Source organism: Manduca sexta, chromosome 4 (genome assembly GCF_014839805.1).
Source record: "Manduca sexta isolate Smith_Timp_Sample1 chromosome 4, JHU_Msex_v1.0, whole genome shotgun sequence".
In the NCBI taxonomy this organism is placed as follows: domain Eukaryota; kingdom Metazoa; phylum Arthropoda; class Insecta; order Lepidoptera; family Sphingidae; genus Manduca; species Manduca sexta.
Window position 1 is genome coordinate 7,843,965 of NC_051118.1, and position 18,309 is coordinate 7,862,273.

At 38.0% G+C, this 18,309-nt stretch overlaps 1 protein-coding gene across 2 annotated transcripts in view; it reads left to right on the forward strand.

Annotated features, from left to right (window-relative positions):
* The first annotated feature begins 199 nt into the window (after positions 1-199).
* Positions 200-18,309, forward strand: part of LOC115454428 (protein CASC3-like) — a 43,255-nt gene continuing 25,145 nt past the window's right edge. For both annotated transcript variants that reach the window (XM_037442776.1, XM_037442769.1), the window contains exons 1-14: positions 200-477; positions 726-800; positions 5,226-5,329; positions 7,830-7,974; positions 9,144-9,238; positions 11,258-11,389; positions 13,451-13,684; positions 14,105-14,192; positions 14,747-14,846; positions 15,488-15,649; positions 16,176-16,252; positions 17,182-17,268; positions 17,710-17,797; positions 18,153-18,214. In XM_037442776.1, coding sequence (XP_037298673.1) covers positions 388-477; positions 726-800; positions 5,226-5,329; positions 7,830-7,974; positions 9,144-9,238; positions 11,258-11,389; positions 13,451-13,684; positions 14,105-14,192; positions 14,747-14,846; positions 15,488-15,649; positions 16,176-16,252; positions 17,182-17,268; positions 17,710-17,797; positions 18,153-18,214 — 1,539 coding nt within the window. In that variant the 5' untranslated portion in view covers positions 200-387. The remainder of the gene's footprint in view (positions 478-725; positions 801-5,225; positions 5,330-7,829; positions 7,975-9,143; positions 9,239-11,257; positions 11,390-13,450; positions 13,685-14,104; positions 14,193-14,746; positions 14,847-15,487; positions 15,650-16,175; positions 16,253-17,181; positions 17,269-17,709; positions 17,798-18,152; positions 18,215-18,309) is intronic.

The window sequence follows — 18,309 nt, forward strand, 5'->3', positions numbered from 1 at the left end:
TGCTTTTCATTTTTAATAAAAATACAATAAATGAATTCTTGTGTAATCATTTTTATTTCGTCTTTATGATATAAGATTTAAATACATATGTCTTAAATTTATTAAATTACAAGGAGTCCAACAAGTGTGATTGAATGCGAATGCCTTAGGCGAATGCAATAAATTGTGTGTCAATGACAAACGGAACGTAATTTTTTTATGGCCGCCGGATTCCCTTGCTTGTTTTGACGTTCTTTGATCTTTCATTTCATTTTTCTGTAAAACGAGAGGGGGATTTTCTTGTTAGCCGCCGAAAACCGTGCGCGAACGACGCCGCCGTTTGTTTTTCAACTGTGAAATTAAACTATCAATCTGGAAGTTTTACAAGTGCCGAGGGAGGAGGGCGACATGACGTCCGAAGCGCGGAGACGGGATCAAGACGATTCCGGCGAATACTCGGACGCATCGCAAGATATCGAGCACAATAACTCTTTGAATGTGAGTTTTGACCAGGCGGCCACGGTGGCCGGTACTTTCGTTTTGAAGCCAGTATTACGACACTTTCTCCCGCGTTCTCGCGTGACGGAATTCACATTTCTTTTCATTATATTGAGGTCACGAGTGTCCACCACTCACTGTAACGCAGCCGTTGTGTTTAGACTTTAATTTTAGAACGCCACGTTGATTGTAAACAAGTTTGTTTAAGCTGTAGCATGCAGTTGTTGAAAGTGGAGGATTGCTTGCAGGATGGGCAGCATGAGTCCGACTACGACTCGCAGGGCAGTGAGTCGGAGACGTCTGAACGTGACCCTGACAGCCAGGTGAGTTTCCTTATAAGTATGTTCCAAATATCATTCATTTTGGTAAAAGTAGGTCTTATAAATTTAGTCATAATAAGACTGAAATAAGTGTGTCTTGTGTACAATAAACATATAAACAAGTATTTTCCATGTCTAATAAAAATTATTCACACAGACACAAAAAAATAAATGGGTTTAATAAACTTTGTTAATTATTAAGGTTGAATAAATATGTGATGGTAGATAAAATCAGCGGTATAAAGCGAAATGAAGATAATGATGACTCAAATACCCCTATATATAACATATAGTATACATAATTCCATGAATAATCAATATGGTCAATGAATGTCTACTTTATAAAGACAACAGTCATTTATTTATACAATAACTGGCATTTCTAACTCTTAATTATATTTATATTTATTAATGTAATCCTTTTGCAGGCAAAGCTTATAAATTATGGTTTTAAATACAGATTTCTTTTTTAAGCATTACTATAGACCAATAAATATACATAATCAATTCCTCCCCTCCCTCTACCTCGCCAACTACCCCTAAAAAAGTGATGGTGTTAGCTGTATTAAATAACTAGTAACCCGCCCCGGCTTCGCACGGGTGCAATGCTGATACTAAATACACTACAGAAAAACTGTGAACGTTGTATATAAAAACATAGCGGCCCGCTCTGGCTTCGCACTTATACTATGTAGTTATACAATACAAATTATGAATTTCGGCATATAATTTTTAAATGAGCTCTGGTAAATATTTTGACCATGTTCAAAAAAGGGTTAAACAAAAGATGATCATAATTTTGAAATCTCTTATATTGCATTATGTATGCTGAGCTTAGAGAATAAATTTGCAATAAATTAAATAATTACCACAATAAGATCTCATCTAATTATGGCTAAAAAGCTGTATATGGAATAAATAGGGAGAATAAAATAATTAAACAATATGTTAAATATCTTAAAATTAAATTTATAATGTCAGCTGTAAAATATTCAAATTAAATTAATTTGTGTCACAAAGTTGTTTACGCACACCAATAAAATTAATGATTCATCTAATTTGTTATATGTTTATTTTAATGTTATATTTACTTGTAATATGTATTTTGTAGCTGTTGCAAGTAGAATTATGGACTATCTTCTTTATGTTTTATATTCATTATCACATATTTGTGTGCAAATCCTATCTGCTGCTTACATCTTTAATTAGGACATTGGACAATTTAACAACTGGACAGGCATATTCAACTAAGGCTGACTGAGTACCTAATAGTCATTTGGTTGCCCTTTGAAGCTCTCTTACCTAGCTTATATAGCCTATTTTGTTTATGACAGTGTATTTTGGGCATTGTACCCCATTGACATAAATTATTATATATTTAAGTGCTACAGCTAGACAGTCCTTTAGTTGCTGTCTTTTATCAATTTCCTCACAATGCTCAGACCTAAAGGTGATCACCCATAGTTGTATAAGAGCCAACTCTACATTTAAATGGTGTTAAATAAGCGAAACTAAAAAAGAAAGAAAGTAAATGATAAGAATTTATTTAGAACAGTAAGAAGTTACCAATATGAGATATGAGTAACCATAACTGCATTAGTATAAACTGTGTCACAGTTATTATAGAACATTACAAATATTTATGACTATGTACATTAATGTCAGTTAAAAATGTGCCAAACTTTACATATTAATATGTATATGTATAATCAGTTTGAAGGGCAATCCCTTATGTTCTCTCCCCTATCTGTATTTGAAAAGATCTCAAAACATCTGTGGAAAATGTTTTTAAAAACATCTGTGGCCATGACATTGAAATGTACAATAGAATGAATATAGTTATCTGATAACCAGTTTAGAAATTTAATAATAACAGAGACCTGAATAGCTTGATTGTTTTTTTGTATTATAGTGATGTTTTATGTTAAAATTGAGTTCAAACACTAAATGTTACAAGGAGTATATATATATAAAGGGGTAAGGAAGAAAAGTGGGTGCATCTGTTGCTCCTTGCCTAACCTTTGGGGATAAAAGGCATGAGTATTTGTTTGTTGTATATAATAAGTAGTTATTACTCATAAATGTCTAAAATATCAACGGTTTTAGTGAATTGGAGATCCAATATTTTATTAAATTAATTAGTTGTTTCATATTTGGAAGCATCAAGAAATTTACATAGCTTATATACAATTACTGACCTGAATCAACTTACTATATAACAATAAGTTGTAATTATTTGTAAAAGGAACTATCTTTTTTTTTTTATAAATTTTTATTGCTAAGTGTGATAGTCAAATGAATGTTTTTTGCAATCTTATCTGATGTTTTTGTAGTCATCATGGCCAATGTTTTAGGCAATAGTTAGCTAATGCACCTATAAATCTTATTTTAAAATGTATATTAAAATAATTTTTATAGCCATTTATTGACACAGGCTGATCCCGGAATGTGACACTTACGTGGGCCACTATGGCGGGTTTTAACACCTTGTGTGCGGTGGTCGCTATCTGGGCGGATATAAAATATATCTTACCACCAGTAAATTTATTTAATATTTTGAACAACCAAGTATTGAATGTTATTATCCCTGCAGGACAGTACTCATACATTATAAAACACAATATTTAATTGTTGCTAAGTTACTCTGCAATTATCTTGTTATTTATAATTGGATCATTGTTCATAAAATAATCGTATTACTGATTACATCTAGATCTTTATCTTGATATGGCAAATGGAAACTATTTTGTTTGTTTACAGTAAAGTATAGTTTCTTATGTATGGACCACGAATAGTAAAAGAAAAAAAATGTGCTGACAACACTTAAAAAGATTTTTTTTTTGTGAAAGTGTTAATAATTATAATGAATAAATTTCAAATTTATCGATCTATTTATATAGATAAAATGAATCCCTATGTCCCTTGGTCACGCCATCACGCGTGAACGGCTGGACCGATTTCACTATTGTTTTTGTTGTATTTGTTATTGTCAGAAGAAGGTTCTTAAGAAAAAAAAAAATCAAAGAATTGCGCGGGAAATTAGAAAACTTAACAAAAATGTTAGTTTTATATAACTGTAATTTGTTTGAAATAACTGTCAGGATTGACAGAATGCTCTCTGCAAATTCATAGTTAAGACGGGACAACGTCTGTAGGGTCAGCTAGTAATGAATAAATTCCAAATTTAAATAAGAATCCAAATACATCATACACTCATACACTATGATCTCGCCAGTTGGTCCCTCATTGTTGAGGTTCATGATTCTTAATTATCTTCATGATGATATCTCTCCATTGGCTTTGGTCTTCTGCCTGATGAAGTGCTGCGTTAATGGAAACATTCAACGCATTGGAAACACTATGTATATTGTATACATAATACTAAAATGCATACATAGGGTGTTAAAATCATTAATGTCCTCTGTTGTGGCTTGATGCTGGTTTAGACTTATTTTGGACTTTGGCTCGTGGGATAAATGAATAAACTTCGGATATTTGAACTTGAATTTACTAATTTTTAAATTAACCTAGTCGTTACAATAGAAATCAAATCAAGTGTGTTACAACGTTCGTGGAGTAAAAGGGAGGGGAACAATCCACCAATCGCGATAAAACATGTACTGTACGTCAATACTTATTCCTGTGACAAATAATAGATGTCGCCTATAGTTCTCGAGGAATACGATCTTGAACACCTCCCTTTGCTGAAATTTGGTAAAAATGTATATCTAATTGTTTATGCATGAGTAATGTTAAAAATATTAATTATATATGAATCTAGAACAATACAAGAGCAATGGAAGGTTATAAAAAGGACATAACAATATGAACTGAGAATATTAATAAGTATGGACTCATTTTAATGATTTGTATAGCAAACTTAAGGGTGCGTTTATACTGGAGCCGAGTGTTGTAATGCTGTGTGCACACTACTGTAGCGGATTTATACCCTCATAGTTTAAAGTAATTGATAACATTACTAAACTCACGCCTTTTATACCCGAAGGGGAAGGCAGAGGCGCAACTATTGCACCCATTATTCGCACAGTGCGTAAATATCAGTCCCATGATGGGATAGGGGGGCGAGCCTTTCGTCATATCGGGCGCAAATTTGAAACTCTGGGCTGATACTGAGTACAAAAATATTACTGTCCGATCCGGGGATCGAATCCGAGACCTCAGCACTGCAGTTGTATCGTAATACAACTAGACTACCAAAGCAGTCAGTCAGACTGTAGTACCGTTCCGGTAAAAAAATGATATTCCAAACTTCTTTATTACATAAAAAAATACAAATAACTATAAATGCGCCTTTATGGCCAGAGCATAAGGTTCATGTTTAATTGTAATATTAATAGAAATAACTATAAAAATCACCTCTATATCTAGAAGATAAGGTTCATTTTTAATTGTAATATCCTTTTCCAGGAGACCTCCGAGCGTCGGGTAGACGATGACGAGGACAGAAGCAACCCGCAGTACATTCCCAAGCGGGGAACGTTCTATGAACATGACGACCGTACCGCTGCCAGGTAAAACTTGCATTGTCTTTGTTGGATTTTGAACCTTAGAGTTGTGGAAATTGTGTTCAATATAACTCTATAATAGGTTCTGTATTCAGGAACTAGACTTCCTAATTTACCGCAATTTTATATGTCAGCCATTTTGGATTTGATGTATTGAAAAATATAGATATAGTTTCTATAGTCTCTTGTTTATTTAGCGTGGGTAATATGGCTTATGATATTTTATTAAATATTTAATTATTAAATTTACGCACAGTGAGTAAAACACATTGTGAGCTCATTCTGCGTAGATCAGAACTTCAACAGCTAAAAACTAAAAAAAGAAAGTATAATTGTAAAATATAGGTAAATACTGTAATTTTGATATTCCGACCAAAACCTAACTTCCACCCGTGACCATGAAGGCTGCAGTCTGAAACGTCGAGTGAAAATAATAATATAAAAAACCGCGGTAAAATCCGAAAAATAGTTTTATTCATCGATGTCTAACATAGACGTAGACAAAAGAAATCATTAGTCATATACAGTCTTTATTATAAATTTGTTTTAGCGTTAAGAGGTGTTTAAGAATTGCTTAAATAGCTGTCAAAAACGTCACCGGATTCCTAGTTTACACCTTATTAAGAGGCAAGATGACGGGTTTTGACTTACAGCTGATCGAGTAAATTTGTATTTTGACTAAGCATAGCTTTGCGAAAATTTTATAAGTAAGACTGTTAGTCTGATAGTGTAAAGTTAGTATTTATATCTCTAGGGCGTATCATATAACCTCCTCTCAATTTATAGTCTGGATTAGGGATGGGGATTCACGTTTTTTTTTTTAATTGTGACATTAACCATTAATGGTTCGCCATCCCTGGTCTATATAAATAACTATCAATGCTCATACAGTAAACCCGAAACCCGTATCAAACAGATATCCTGTGAATATCCTATTCAATTGTTACAATGAAACGACAATGACCAGTATGATCATTGGTGCGTCGATAAACGTTTAGAAAGTTAGCGCGTAATGCATCGCGTGCGGTTCGTTCATGTTAAATGTTATGCACTTACCACTGTACAGATACTGGTGTATTTTTTTTTATTTTTTTTTGGGAACTGCCGTGGTTGTCTCCGGGGGTACCCTGCTAACGGTGTACAAGCGATCCCCCGGCTTAGCAACCACGGCAGCCCCATGATGAGTTGGTGGGCCCTACCGCTATCACTGGAGGCTCGGTAGCCTCCAGCTAGACGGTCTTACGGCCCGGGAGAAAGAAGGGAGGGGATAGAGGGAAGGAAGAGAAGAGGAAGGAATAGGAGTTCTTAGGATGGTTGGAAGGCAGGGAAGGGAAATGTTCACGAACCCTTAGACAGACCTCAATGTGAACTTAGCAACCAAGAGACATACGCACGAGCTATGCGCCTAGGGTCGCGGCAAATGTGCCGCCATGCATGGGCGTGCATTTGGTGTGGAGACCAGGCGCACAAGAATTGCCTCGGGGTGAGGACACTAGTGGTAGGTCTCTCATATGTGAGGGTCCGCTTGGGTAGGTACCACCGCAATGTCTATTTCTGCCGCCAAGTGTGTAGTCACTGTTGGTTTGCAGACGTTTACTGGTGGTAGGTCTCTCATGTGAGGGTCCGCCTGGGTAGGTACCACCGCAATGTCTATTTCTGCCGCCAAGTGTTTAGTCACTGTTGGTTTGCAGACGTTTACTGGTGGTAGGTCTCTCATGTGAGGGTCCGCCTGGGTAGGTACCACCGCTATGTCTATTTCTGAAGCAGCAGTGTGTAGTCACTGATGTGTTCCGGTTTGACATTGTAGCCAGTGTAACGACTGGACATGATAAGACTTAACATCTCATGTCTCAGGATAGTGAGCGCAGGGAGACCAGGTGCTGAGAGCAAAAAAAAAACTCGTCGAATAAGACTTTGTAAGGTGGGCGCTGATCAACCTTACCCTCCCCTGGCTACATCCATGATGATGACTGCTCAAATACAGTTTATACTAAAAACTTACCAATATATTGTAGTATTTGCTATAGGCAATAAATATAATGTCTCATAATGCTTCGTACTACTGATTACATTGTTCTTCAAATTAGAACATAAGTGCTTGAGCCATATGCAGAACAGTGAGGTAGGTATTTAGATGGACTGGCATACGAGAGACTCAGAGTTTTACAACTTCTGAGTAAATGTTACATCCAAGTAAATGTATAATCCAACCAAATTCAAGACTAATCTATCTCAAATAAATGGTAATAAGTACTGTCTACATTAACTGTTTTATATGATAACTGATAAATAAAATTTACTTTAAACTTGTGAAATAATATCTATAATATACTCACCTAGTATATTTTAGATATTTTTTTTTTAATTTGCAAATTAATCAGTTATTCTACCAATACAGAAACTTTGTAATTTTGATATGTTCTACGGAGACTGCTTATCAATAACCCTGCCCATTCAAAAATCAATCTTAACACAACACATATATGGTCTATTTCCCTATCATCAGCGGCGAAGAGTCGACTAACACCACGTCCGAGGCGGTGTCCGAGAAGAAGGACGGCGCGGAGACCCCCTCGGACCGGCGCCGCCCGCCGCGCAAGTCCGAGACCGTCAATAAGTGGTCGCACGACAAGTACATCGAGAACGAGCAGGTACGTACAAAACAAGACGCTGAGGACTTGGGATCAATAAGTGATAAAAGGTGGTAGTATATATTTTATATCCGCCCGGATAGCGACCACCGTACACTAGGTGTTAAAACCCGCCATACTGTAAGTGATAAAACAGGTGGTAGGATATATTTTATATCCGCCCTGATAGCGACCACCGTACACTAGGTGTTAAAACCCGCCATACTGTAAGTGATAAAAAAGGTGGTAGGATATATTTTATATCCGCCCTGATAGCGACCACCGTACACTAGGTGTTAAAACCCGCCATACTGTAAGTGATAAAAAAGGTGGTAGGATATATTTTATATCCGCCCTGATAGCGACCACCGTACACTAGGTGTTAAAACCCGCCATACTGTAAGTGATAAAACAGGTGGTAGGATATATTTTATATCCGCCCTGATAGCGACCACCGTACACTAGGTGTTAAAACCCGCCATACTGTAAGTGATAAAAAAGGTGGTAGGATATATTTTATATCCGCCTGATAGCGACCACCGTACACTAGGTGTTAAAACCCGCCATACTGTAAGTGATAAAAAAGGTGGTAGGATATATTTTATATCCGCCTGATAGCGACCACCGTACACTAGGTGTTAAAACCCGCCATACTGTAAGTGATAAAAAAGGTGGTAGGATATATTTTATATCCGCCTGATAGCGACCACCGTACACTAGGTGTTAAAACCCGCCATACTGTAAGTGATAAAAAAGGTGGTAGGATATATTTTATATCCGCCTGATAGCGACCACCGTACACTAGGTGTTAAAACCCGCCATAGTGACCCACGTAAGTGTCGCGTTCCGGGATCAACCTGTGTATTCAGGGTCATTATGACATCGCTATACTAAATAAAATCACATACATGTCTACTCGGAAATAACGCTTTAGAATAAGTTACTTGAGCCGTAGATGTAAAATAAATATTAATAAAAAGTAATTTTAATTTTACGTGCCCTAATGCCACTACTACTACTGTAAGAGAATTCATCGCAACGACAATATCAAATGGAACGCCAAAGTACGTAGTACATATATATCGATGGTGGCGCTCTTAAAGCTTGTTTTTTTCAGTATGGGGTTACTAGTGATTTTCCCACTTAGCAACCACAGCAGCTCTGTTTTAATATTGATTCTTTGTCTACAGACCCCGAAGAGTCGCGAGGAGCTGGTCGCCATTTACGGATATGACATCAGGAACGAGGACGCGCCTCCCCACGCGCGCCGCAACAGGAGATACGGGTCAGTACTACACGCTTATATATAGACATGTACAGTCAGACACAAATATCTGAACATATTCAAAAGTTCAAAATAATGTATAATTTAATTTAATTTTAGATAAGGAAAAATATATTACTAACTTACCGCTACAGATGATCAAATAGTTTTGGAGTGTACTATTTGAGTAACTGGTAACTGGTTAAAATCAAATCAATAGATATTAAAATGCAATGATCTTTGTTTTAAACCATACAGTACAAATACACACGAGTATTCATCGCACATTTGACAATATCGGTGGTACTTGCCACATATAAAAAAAAAATTATCCAAAATTATAATAATAATTTTCTTAATTTAATTTATGAGGGTTCGCATTGGCAGGAGCTTTAATTTAAGTAATAGTTTATATGTTTTAATACTATGTTCTGTTCATGATGAATTGATTTGGTCCAAGACATATTCCAGAATAAGATTAATAAAACAGAAGCTTTGTCATTGCTTTTGTGAAAAAAGCTTTACATAAAATACATGTCTTTAACAGCCCTGTTCAATAAATGATCCCAATCTCAATTTTCAATCCGATTCCTAGAATGAACTAATCAAAATAACTCATTTGTAAGCTTGTCAAAAAATACTTTGTTCTGATTGGTCCATGATGATTATGACATAGATCGAGAAAAGCGATTGGGATCGTTTATTAAAAATGGCGGATAGACTTTAATCGACGCTTTTATGAACTAAAATCTTTCAGTAACCCTTATTGGCATTATTGCCATTTTTAGTATTCAATTGTGCAGCGGCGAAGCGTCTATACAAATCTATTCCTACCGGCTTACGTTTAAGGTTTATTGTCGTTTGTCTTAGTTTTTGTTTTCTGTTAAATTGACCGCGATATGTTAACCAAAGTATTTTTTTGGCTCGGATTACCTTTTTCAAAACTTCACTCTTCGCCACTGTAACAGTGTAATACTTTTTTTAAAAATGTTTTTCAAAATTAATGATAAATAAATATAATTTGTTCATTCGCAAATCTAAATGGAGGAATCGAAATTGGCGGTCAGTGTTGTCAATGTTTATGCATGCATGTGTTGAACGATTCTGAGTATTATTTTTTAGGTGTTTATGCTTCTTTTCGTTTGTATCAGCTGTACAGGATCAGTGATATTTCTGTCAACTCTGAAGGTGTCCATTATCGATTAACTGAGCTAAGTTGGAAATCAACCAATTGCAAAGCAGAGCTAAGATGTGGCATAATTAATAAATGTCGAATCGTCGCTTTAAATCGACGACGGCGTAAAAAAAAATATATATTGAGAAATACAATAATCATCACAATAGTTTAAATTTTCTTAAAAAAAAATATAATATTTTGGTTGTCAAAGTAGCTAGTTCGTTTGGCTATTTCCTCGAAAGGTGAAACATAAAGTAAAATGCCTGCAACATGCCTTCAGCCGTTGAAAGCTTGCTTTTCAACGAACTGACGCAACTGAGGGGGAATCTTCGAAGCTCTTACAACGCCACTTGCAGTCCTTGACACTGCAAATTTGGTCACTTCCAGGGTGTAGTGCTATTATTAGGGCCAATTTCCTAGCCAATAGAATTCGTCGGAACATGTGTGACGATATAAGGTTCAAATAGTCATGATGAAAATAATTTCTTATTTTTTTTTTCAATTTACGTCTGTTTTCACTGATCTTATGTAGTATTGCAACATTTTTCATTAATGCTCCGCTCCTATTGGTCATAGCGTGATGGCCAATAGCCTACCTCGATAAATGGGCTATCCAACACTAAAATATTTTTTCAATTCGGACCAGTAGTTCCTGAGATTAGCGCGTTGAAACAAACAAACTCTACAGCTTTATATAATAGTATAGATATCGTATGGTTTGGCACAATAGTGCATGTGTTTTTTTTATCTTTCTCGTGACATCTTTCTCATGAGGATACCTAACTGAAATCATGTTGCATGTTTAAGTCTATAATTTTTTTTTGTCTAGACAGAAAATATATTTTGTTTTTTTTCTATACCAGTCGCGGCCCCAACAAGTACACTCGCACCTGGGAGGACGAGGAGGCTTACCGGCGGCAGAACGCGAACCAGCCCCGCAAGCCGCCAAACCCTGAGGACTTCCCGGAGCTGGACGCCGCCAACAACAAACAAGGGTCAGTGGATTGTTTAGTCGACGGACTTGCACGTGTCAGTGTACGCACGCACGCATGCACATCGTCGCGCGTTATACCCTATATTATGTAGAGGTATACCTTTTATGTAGAGGTGCAACCAGGGTACCCACTTTTCCGTCCCATGATGTGATAGGGCGCGAGCCTATCGCCATATCGGACACTATGAGGTGAAAAACCTAAATATCACTGCCCGACCCGGAATTCGAACCCAGGACCTAATGGTGCTGCTGTACTGCGCATGTAGTGCAACTACGCCACAGAGGCAGTGGCATCAGACATAACGCCGTTTTTAATAATGATCCCAATTTTTTTTCGACCGATCGTGAATATGGACCAATCAGAATAAAGTATTTTTGACAAGCGTTTTTTCTTATACGGTGATGGCAAAGTGACCTCACTGTACCTGATAGAAGTGAAGTGGGGGAAGTGAATAGAATGCTGACTGACTAGAGATGATTACCCCTCGACAGTCGACACAATTATGCCGGCCCGTTAGAACCGGATAAAGGTTGCAAATGATTTATTTTGATTGGTTTATTCTCAGAAACGGATCGATGAAATCGGCTGTTAATGCCTAGTTGACTGTTAATTTCATAGTAGTCAATGAAGCCTAGTAAGGTTTTAAATATTGTAGAAATAGCTTATATTTATTAACTAGCTTTTGCCCGCGGCTCCGCCCGCGTTATAAAGTTTTTCGGGCTAAAGTTTTCCGTTATAAAAGTCACGCTATATATTTTCCCGGGAGCCTATGTTCTTCCCAGGGTCTCAAACTGTCTCCATACCAAATTTTATCCTAATACATTGGGTAGTTTTTGAGTTTAACACGTTCGGGCAGACCGATACAGCGGGGGACTTTGTTTTATGATATATTTTTGTAGAACTTTTTAAGAGGAACAATCCCGTCATACATTATTGTTGCATAACTTTAACCGTTTACGCAGCGCACGCAACAGAAGCTCTCAAAACTAATAAATTGTCCCCGTTTTTGCATCATGTTTCATTACTGCTCCGCTCCTATTGGTCATAGCGTGACGATATATAACCTATAGCACTCCAGGAACAAAGGGCTATCCAACACAAAAATATTTTTTCAGTTCGAACCGGTAGTTCCTGAGATTAGCGATTACTGCTCCGCTCCTATTGGGCATAGCGTGATGATATATATAGCCTATAGCATTCCAGGAACAAAGGGCTATCCAACACAAAAAGAATTATTCAGTTCAAATTCCTAGTTTCTGAAATTAGCCATTACTGCTCTGCTCCTATTGGTCATAGCGTGATGATATATAGCCTATAGCACTTCACGAACAAAGGGCTATCAAATACAAAATGTTTTTTTTAGTTCGAACCGGTAGTTCCTGAGATTAGCCATTACTGCTCTGCTCCTATTGGGTATAGCGTGATGATATATAGCCTATAGCACTCCACGAACATAGGGCTATCCAACGCAAAAAGAATTTTTCAGTTTGGACCGGTAGTTCCTGAGATTAGCCTTTACTGCTCCGCTCCTATTGGGTATAGCGTGATGATATATAGCCTATAGCACTCCACGAACAAAGGGCTATCCAACGCAAAAATAATTTTTCAGATCGGACCGGTAGTTCCTGAGATTAGGCATTACTGCTCCGCTCCTATTGGGTATAGCGTGATGATATATAGCCTATAGCACTCCACGAACATAGGGCTATCCAACGCAAAAAGAATTTTTCAGTTTGGACCGGTAGTTCCTGAGATTAGCGCGTTCAAACAAACAAACAAACAAACAAACAAACAAACAAACAAACAAACAAACAAACAAACAAACAAACTCTTCAGCTTTATATAATAGTATAGATTTACGGTCCAATCTATGCAGAATGGGCTCACAGTGCCTTGAAGTCACGCATCCGGTCTTTTGGGTTCCGATATAATTTAAAGTAGAATTGGATCCCAGGCTTTAATAAAATTAAGCAAAATTAATATTTAACCGTAGAATTGGATCTCAGGATTTGACAACATTAAGCAAAATCAATACAATTAAATATAATTTTGTGTTGACAGAACGAGAAAGCCTCGCATGACCCGGCCGCGTTCTAAGTCTCAACCAGCCTCCAACGAGTCGTCGGAGGCGGGCGCGGCGGGCGGCGGCGCAGGCGCAGGTCCGGGGGCGGCGCTGCGCCGACACGCCTCCATCAAGACCCGCGCCCGACCCAAACCCAAACCCGCGCCCAAACTCAACAAGAACGATAAGAAACTGCCCGCCTTGGAGAATCTCACCATCACCACTAATAATAGGTGAGGTTTTGCGGCGCCAATACAAACTACTATAGATATATTTTTTTTAAAATTCTTTATTGTCTATGGATGATTGATACTGTCTTGTATACAGATGTAGAGAATATGTTTAACATTTAAGACTGTACCAATATTCGTTTTTAATACATTGATATACGTGAATAGAAAAAAATCTAAGGCTGTACGGTTTAGTTCCTTTGTCTATTTTTATAAGGCATACATTTAATATGTAATCCTTATAAAAAGATACATACAAAGTACAAACCCATCAAGTGATAATTTGCTGCCGGCTGCTCTCTGAGAGTGATTTAAGAGCATGAAATAAGTTCTACTTTTGCTTATATTTTTTTGACAGCCTGACTATATAGTACAGTTGAGATCTGTGTGTTTGTTTGTGTGTCTCATGAGTCCATTTTCCAGTCAAGGTCAGCCCCAGCGCAAGGTGAACGCGACGGTGGCGCAGCAGCGGCCCGTGCCCACCGACCAGGCCAGGAAGAAACCCACGCAGGTACATACACTGTCCAGTGTCTATTGTTCTACACGGATAGTATAAAAACTCAGGAGCCCTATACTTTATGACTGCAAACTCGTAACGCGACCTTGTCACGATATCTTCGTGAAATTTGTAATAAATTATGTATTCTAAATAGAAAATAAAAAAAATATTCTGTATGCCACTTAAATAACCATAAACGCGATGGGTTATGTTACTTGCGTGTTTGAATTGTCAAAATAACATTAGCATAGGCTCAGGGAATCAGGGCCAAGGGTTTCTTTAGTTTTCTTAAGAGAAATACTTTTTTTTTAAATATGTCTGTGTGTTTGTGTGTCTCATGAGTCCATTTTCCATCCTTTAATAAGTCAAAGCAGTGTTAAAGGAATATATAGCTGTCTCTTTCCGAATATAGATCCCACATAGAGGTGAGGTAAGCTTTCTAATAAACATTATTACACTTGGCCATGCGATGTTGTATAAGAGGAAAAATATGTTAAAGATACTTTCTGGAATAATTATAGCATCTCAACCTAATAAAAATTGTGTTAACGTATTTGTATGCGCAGGCGCAGCAGCAGTCGTCCCCCGCGCCGAATAAGTCGCCGCCGCAACAACAGAATGCACAACAAAAACCGAACAACCAACAGCACCAACAACAAAATGCTGGTAATTATAGCATTTTCATATATAACTGAATGCTGTATTTCGCAGAATTATCTTTAATATTAAAAGTGCCATTTTTAGACTTAACAAAAAAACATGAGTAAATGTTAAAAAATGTAATTAATGTGTTTATTGAACTTAGTATAACGACTGTGCAAAGTCCAAGAGATTTTTTTCGCGACATATTTCTGGTCTTTTGATTACTTTATTTTTTAATTTTTCCACAAAAGTCGCTTATGTCAATTAGCATATCATCAGTCGATATTGTTTTTTTTTGTGGAAATTAGAATTAAAGTGTTTTTTTATTGCTTTGAATGACGAGACGAGCTAGCCTTTCGCCTGATGGTAAGCCATACGACCGCCCACAAACAGTAGAAACATAATCCAAATCCTTGAATTACAAAGTATTGTTTGGTATTCCACTGCGCTCGCCATCCTGAGACATTAGATTCTAAATCTCATTATGTCCAGTATTTAGTTACACTGGCTACAATGCCCATCAAACCGGAACACAAGAGTGACCACACTCCGGCTTGGCGGCAGAAATAGATATTGCGGTGGTACCGACTCAGGCGGACTTTCACATATGACAAATCTGCTACCAGTAAAGTAAAAATGTAAATGAATTGTCCATTTGTCACCAGGGGCGGAGTCGCGCGGCGGCAGCAAGCGGTACAGCAGTCTGCGACAGCGGCCGCTCGGCGACTCCTACACGCCGCAACCGCAGGCGCAGCAACAGCAAGCGCAACCCGCACAGACACAGCAACAGCAACAACAGCAACAGCAACAGCACAGATATCACAATGGTACGACTTGGATTTACGCTTAAATTTACCCTCAAATTTTTTTTTCGGCATAATGGGATACCAAGACACCCTCGGCTTCATTGCAAACTCAGGAGAGGAAATGGGGAGAAGGAACAGGAGATCAATTAGTACGATATGGGTTGAATAGAGTGGGAAATATTTACGAGGTCCTTAAACCTCTATTTGAATATCATTCCCAAGGAATACATGAATTCCACTATGTGACCTAACTCACAGAAATGTCTCCCTAGGTAGATATTACACACTGTAGGTAATTTCATCCACAAAGACGCAACACAGCACCTTTTGGAGAGGGGCAGGGGGGGTTGTCGCAGAATGTCGCAGGGTTAAGGGACCGATAATAAGCCTCTGCGTCGACGCTGTCCATCGTAGCGTGCGTACACGCATGCTGCCCACACACATTGTAAGCGATTAGTTAAAGTACTGGGGCGCGTCTTCTTGAATCAAATGATCTGTAGTGTGTTCATGTTGTATGCCAGTTATTATACGTATGTGTTACCCCCAGGTCCCGGTGAATACACTGGCGCGGCGCCGCCCCACCAGGGCAGCCCCGCCGCTCACCCGCCACACCTCATGCACCAGGTATGCTTGCAATCTAATACTACTAGCCCTGTATTATGTCGACTCGATATTCCTTTTCCCAGACCTTTTCTCTCTCACACAGCATTATGGCCGGTGGTACTGGGTGACGTAACATTTCAATATTACTGTAATTTGATAGCTTCCTTTCCACCAAATTTCGAAGATTTATAACTTTTTATTGCGTGGATTTTGAAAATTATTTTCCCGATAGATTTTGGATGAAATACATTTTTGATATGTATTTAAAAAAAAGGAGGGGCGACACTAGGGTGGAACATGAAATAGATACATACATATTATATACATTCATACATATGGTTTTAAAATCATTACTCTTCCTTTGCGTAGCCGTAGTCGGATAAAATTAACCAGCGTGACATGTATACCTTCCACTCGGACGGAGACGGAAGCGACACTAGTGCTATATAGAAAACAAGTAATCGACAAAATCATGTTACATTGTAATCGATTGTGATTACGCGTAAGCGATTGTTCGTATGCTGCCGACGTACGAGTGGGATTTCGTGCATAAGGGCAATAAAATAGATTGCGCACGCGATTGTAAAAGTTGTAGACTAGCACGATTGTTATATAACTTGACATACTTTTACATGTATGGTAATGTAATCAATTGTTTAATATAGCGATTAATATAAAAACTATAGAGTATTTCGACGATTTTAGTATGGAGATAATGTGACACTAGGATGGACACGGGCAATTTTTTTTTCCCTTGTAAACGTGTAGTGGGACTTTTATCCTATATAAAAAGAATATACATACAGGCTGTTCTTATTTTTTGAGTTCATTTTTATATTTTTTTATCTAAAATATATTTTTGATTCTAAATTTGAAAAACGCATCAATTGACTGAGAAAAAAAGTGAGTTATATTATATGCAAGTGTGTAACAGTGTCCACGTTGTGCAGGTGCACCGCGCGGCGTCGGTGCCGACCCCCGCGCACGCGCCGTCGCCGCCGCACGCGCCGCTCGCGCCGCCGCACACGCAGCCACAGGTACCTTTATTTTTTTTTTTGTTTTTTTTTTTTTGTTTTCGCGGAGAAAGTGTCTTATGACTACCGCTCAGCCTTCGTGGGGGGCGACTGAGCGGTTATGTTGGGGTCACCGTGTCTTCCGACCCGGCGTTGCGCCGCCCGGATTTGATGTCGACCTTCAGGCGACCGCCGGGCCGAGTCCCTAACCTATATACAACGCACGGCATACCAACTAAAACTCCGCGGTGGCCCTCTTCGGCGCATTAGGGACGACTGCGAGCTTCCTCTGACGGAAATGTCTAGGTCTACTTCCACAGCCGCCCCTGAGCCACAGGTACCTGCGGCACTTATACCACATCCTGCCCACTGTCGACTGACGAGAGATGATTACCCCTCAGCAGTCGACACAATTATGGCGGCCTATTGGAATTCTAAACGAATTATCATTTTTTTTTTCCACAGCAAGTGCGGTTAGGCATGTTGGAACAGCAACAGCTGGTCCAACATCAACACCACTCCATGCACAACATACCACAACAACACGCCATTGGTGAGTGTAGAAGTTCGACATAAGATTGAAAATTTAACTAGAATTTCGAACTGCAAATCTGTGATATTTTTTAAGTAGAATGTAGTTGAAAAAGGTTAAAAATTTCAAATTCTTTAATACCGCCTTGTAAATATATATCATGCGATAAAAATAGATTATGTTCCATAATGATTTAAAAATACAGGGTGTTTCTAAAAGGAGGTACATATCAATATGAAAATCGTTATGAAAGTTTCATACCCAGTACAGTTTTGGTACAAGCATTATAATAATTGTTAGATGGAAATATTTCAAGACTTTATAACTGCCTTATATGTTTAAAAAAGTATTTATAACGTAAGTGGTGCTTCCGCAGGTCAACTTCAGCCATCGCAAGGATACGCGCCACCCGCCATGATGCCCGCTCAATACATGCAGGTAAATTATATATTATGCAATTATATATTACGAGATAAAAAAATAATTTAAATTCTTTACCTCGTCAGCAGAAGGGATATTTACATATTTAACGA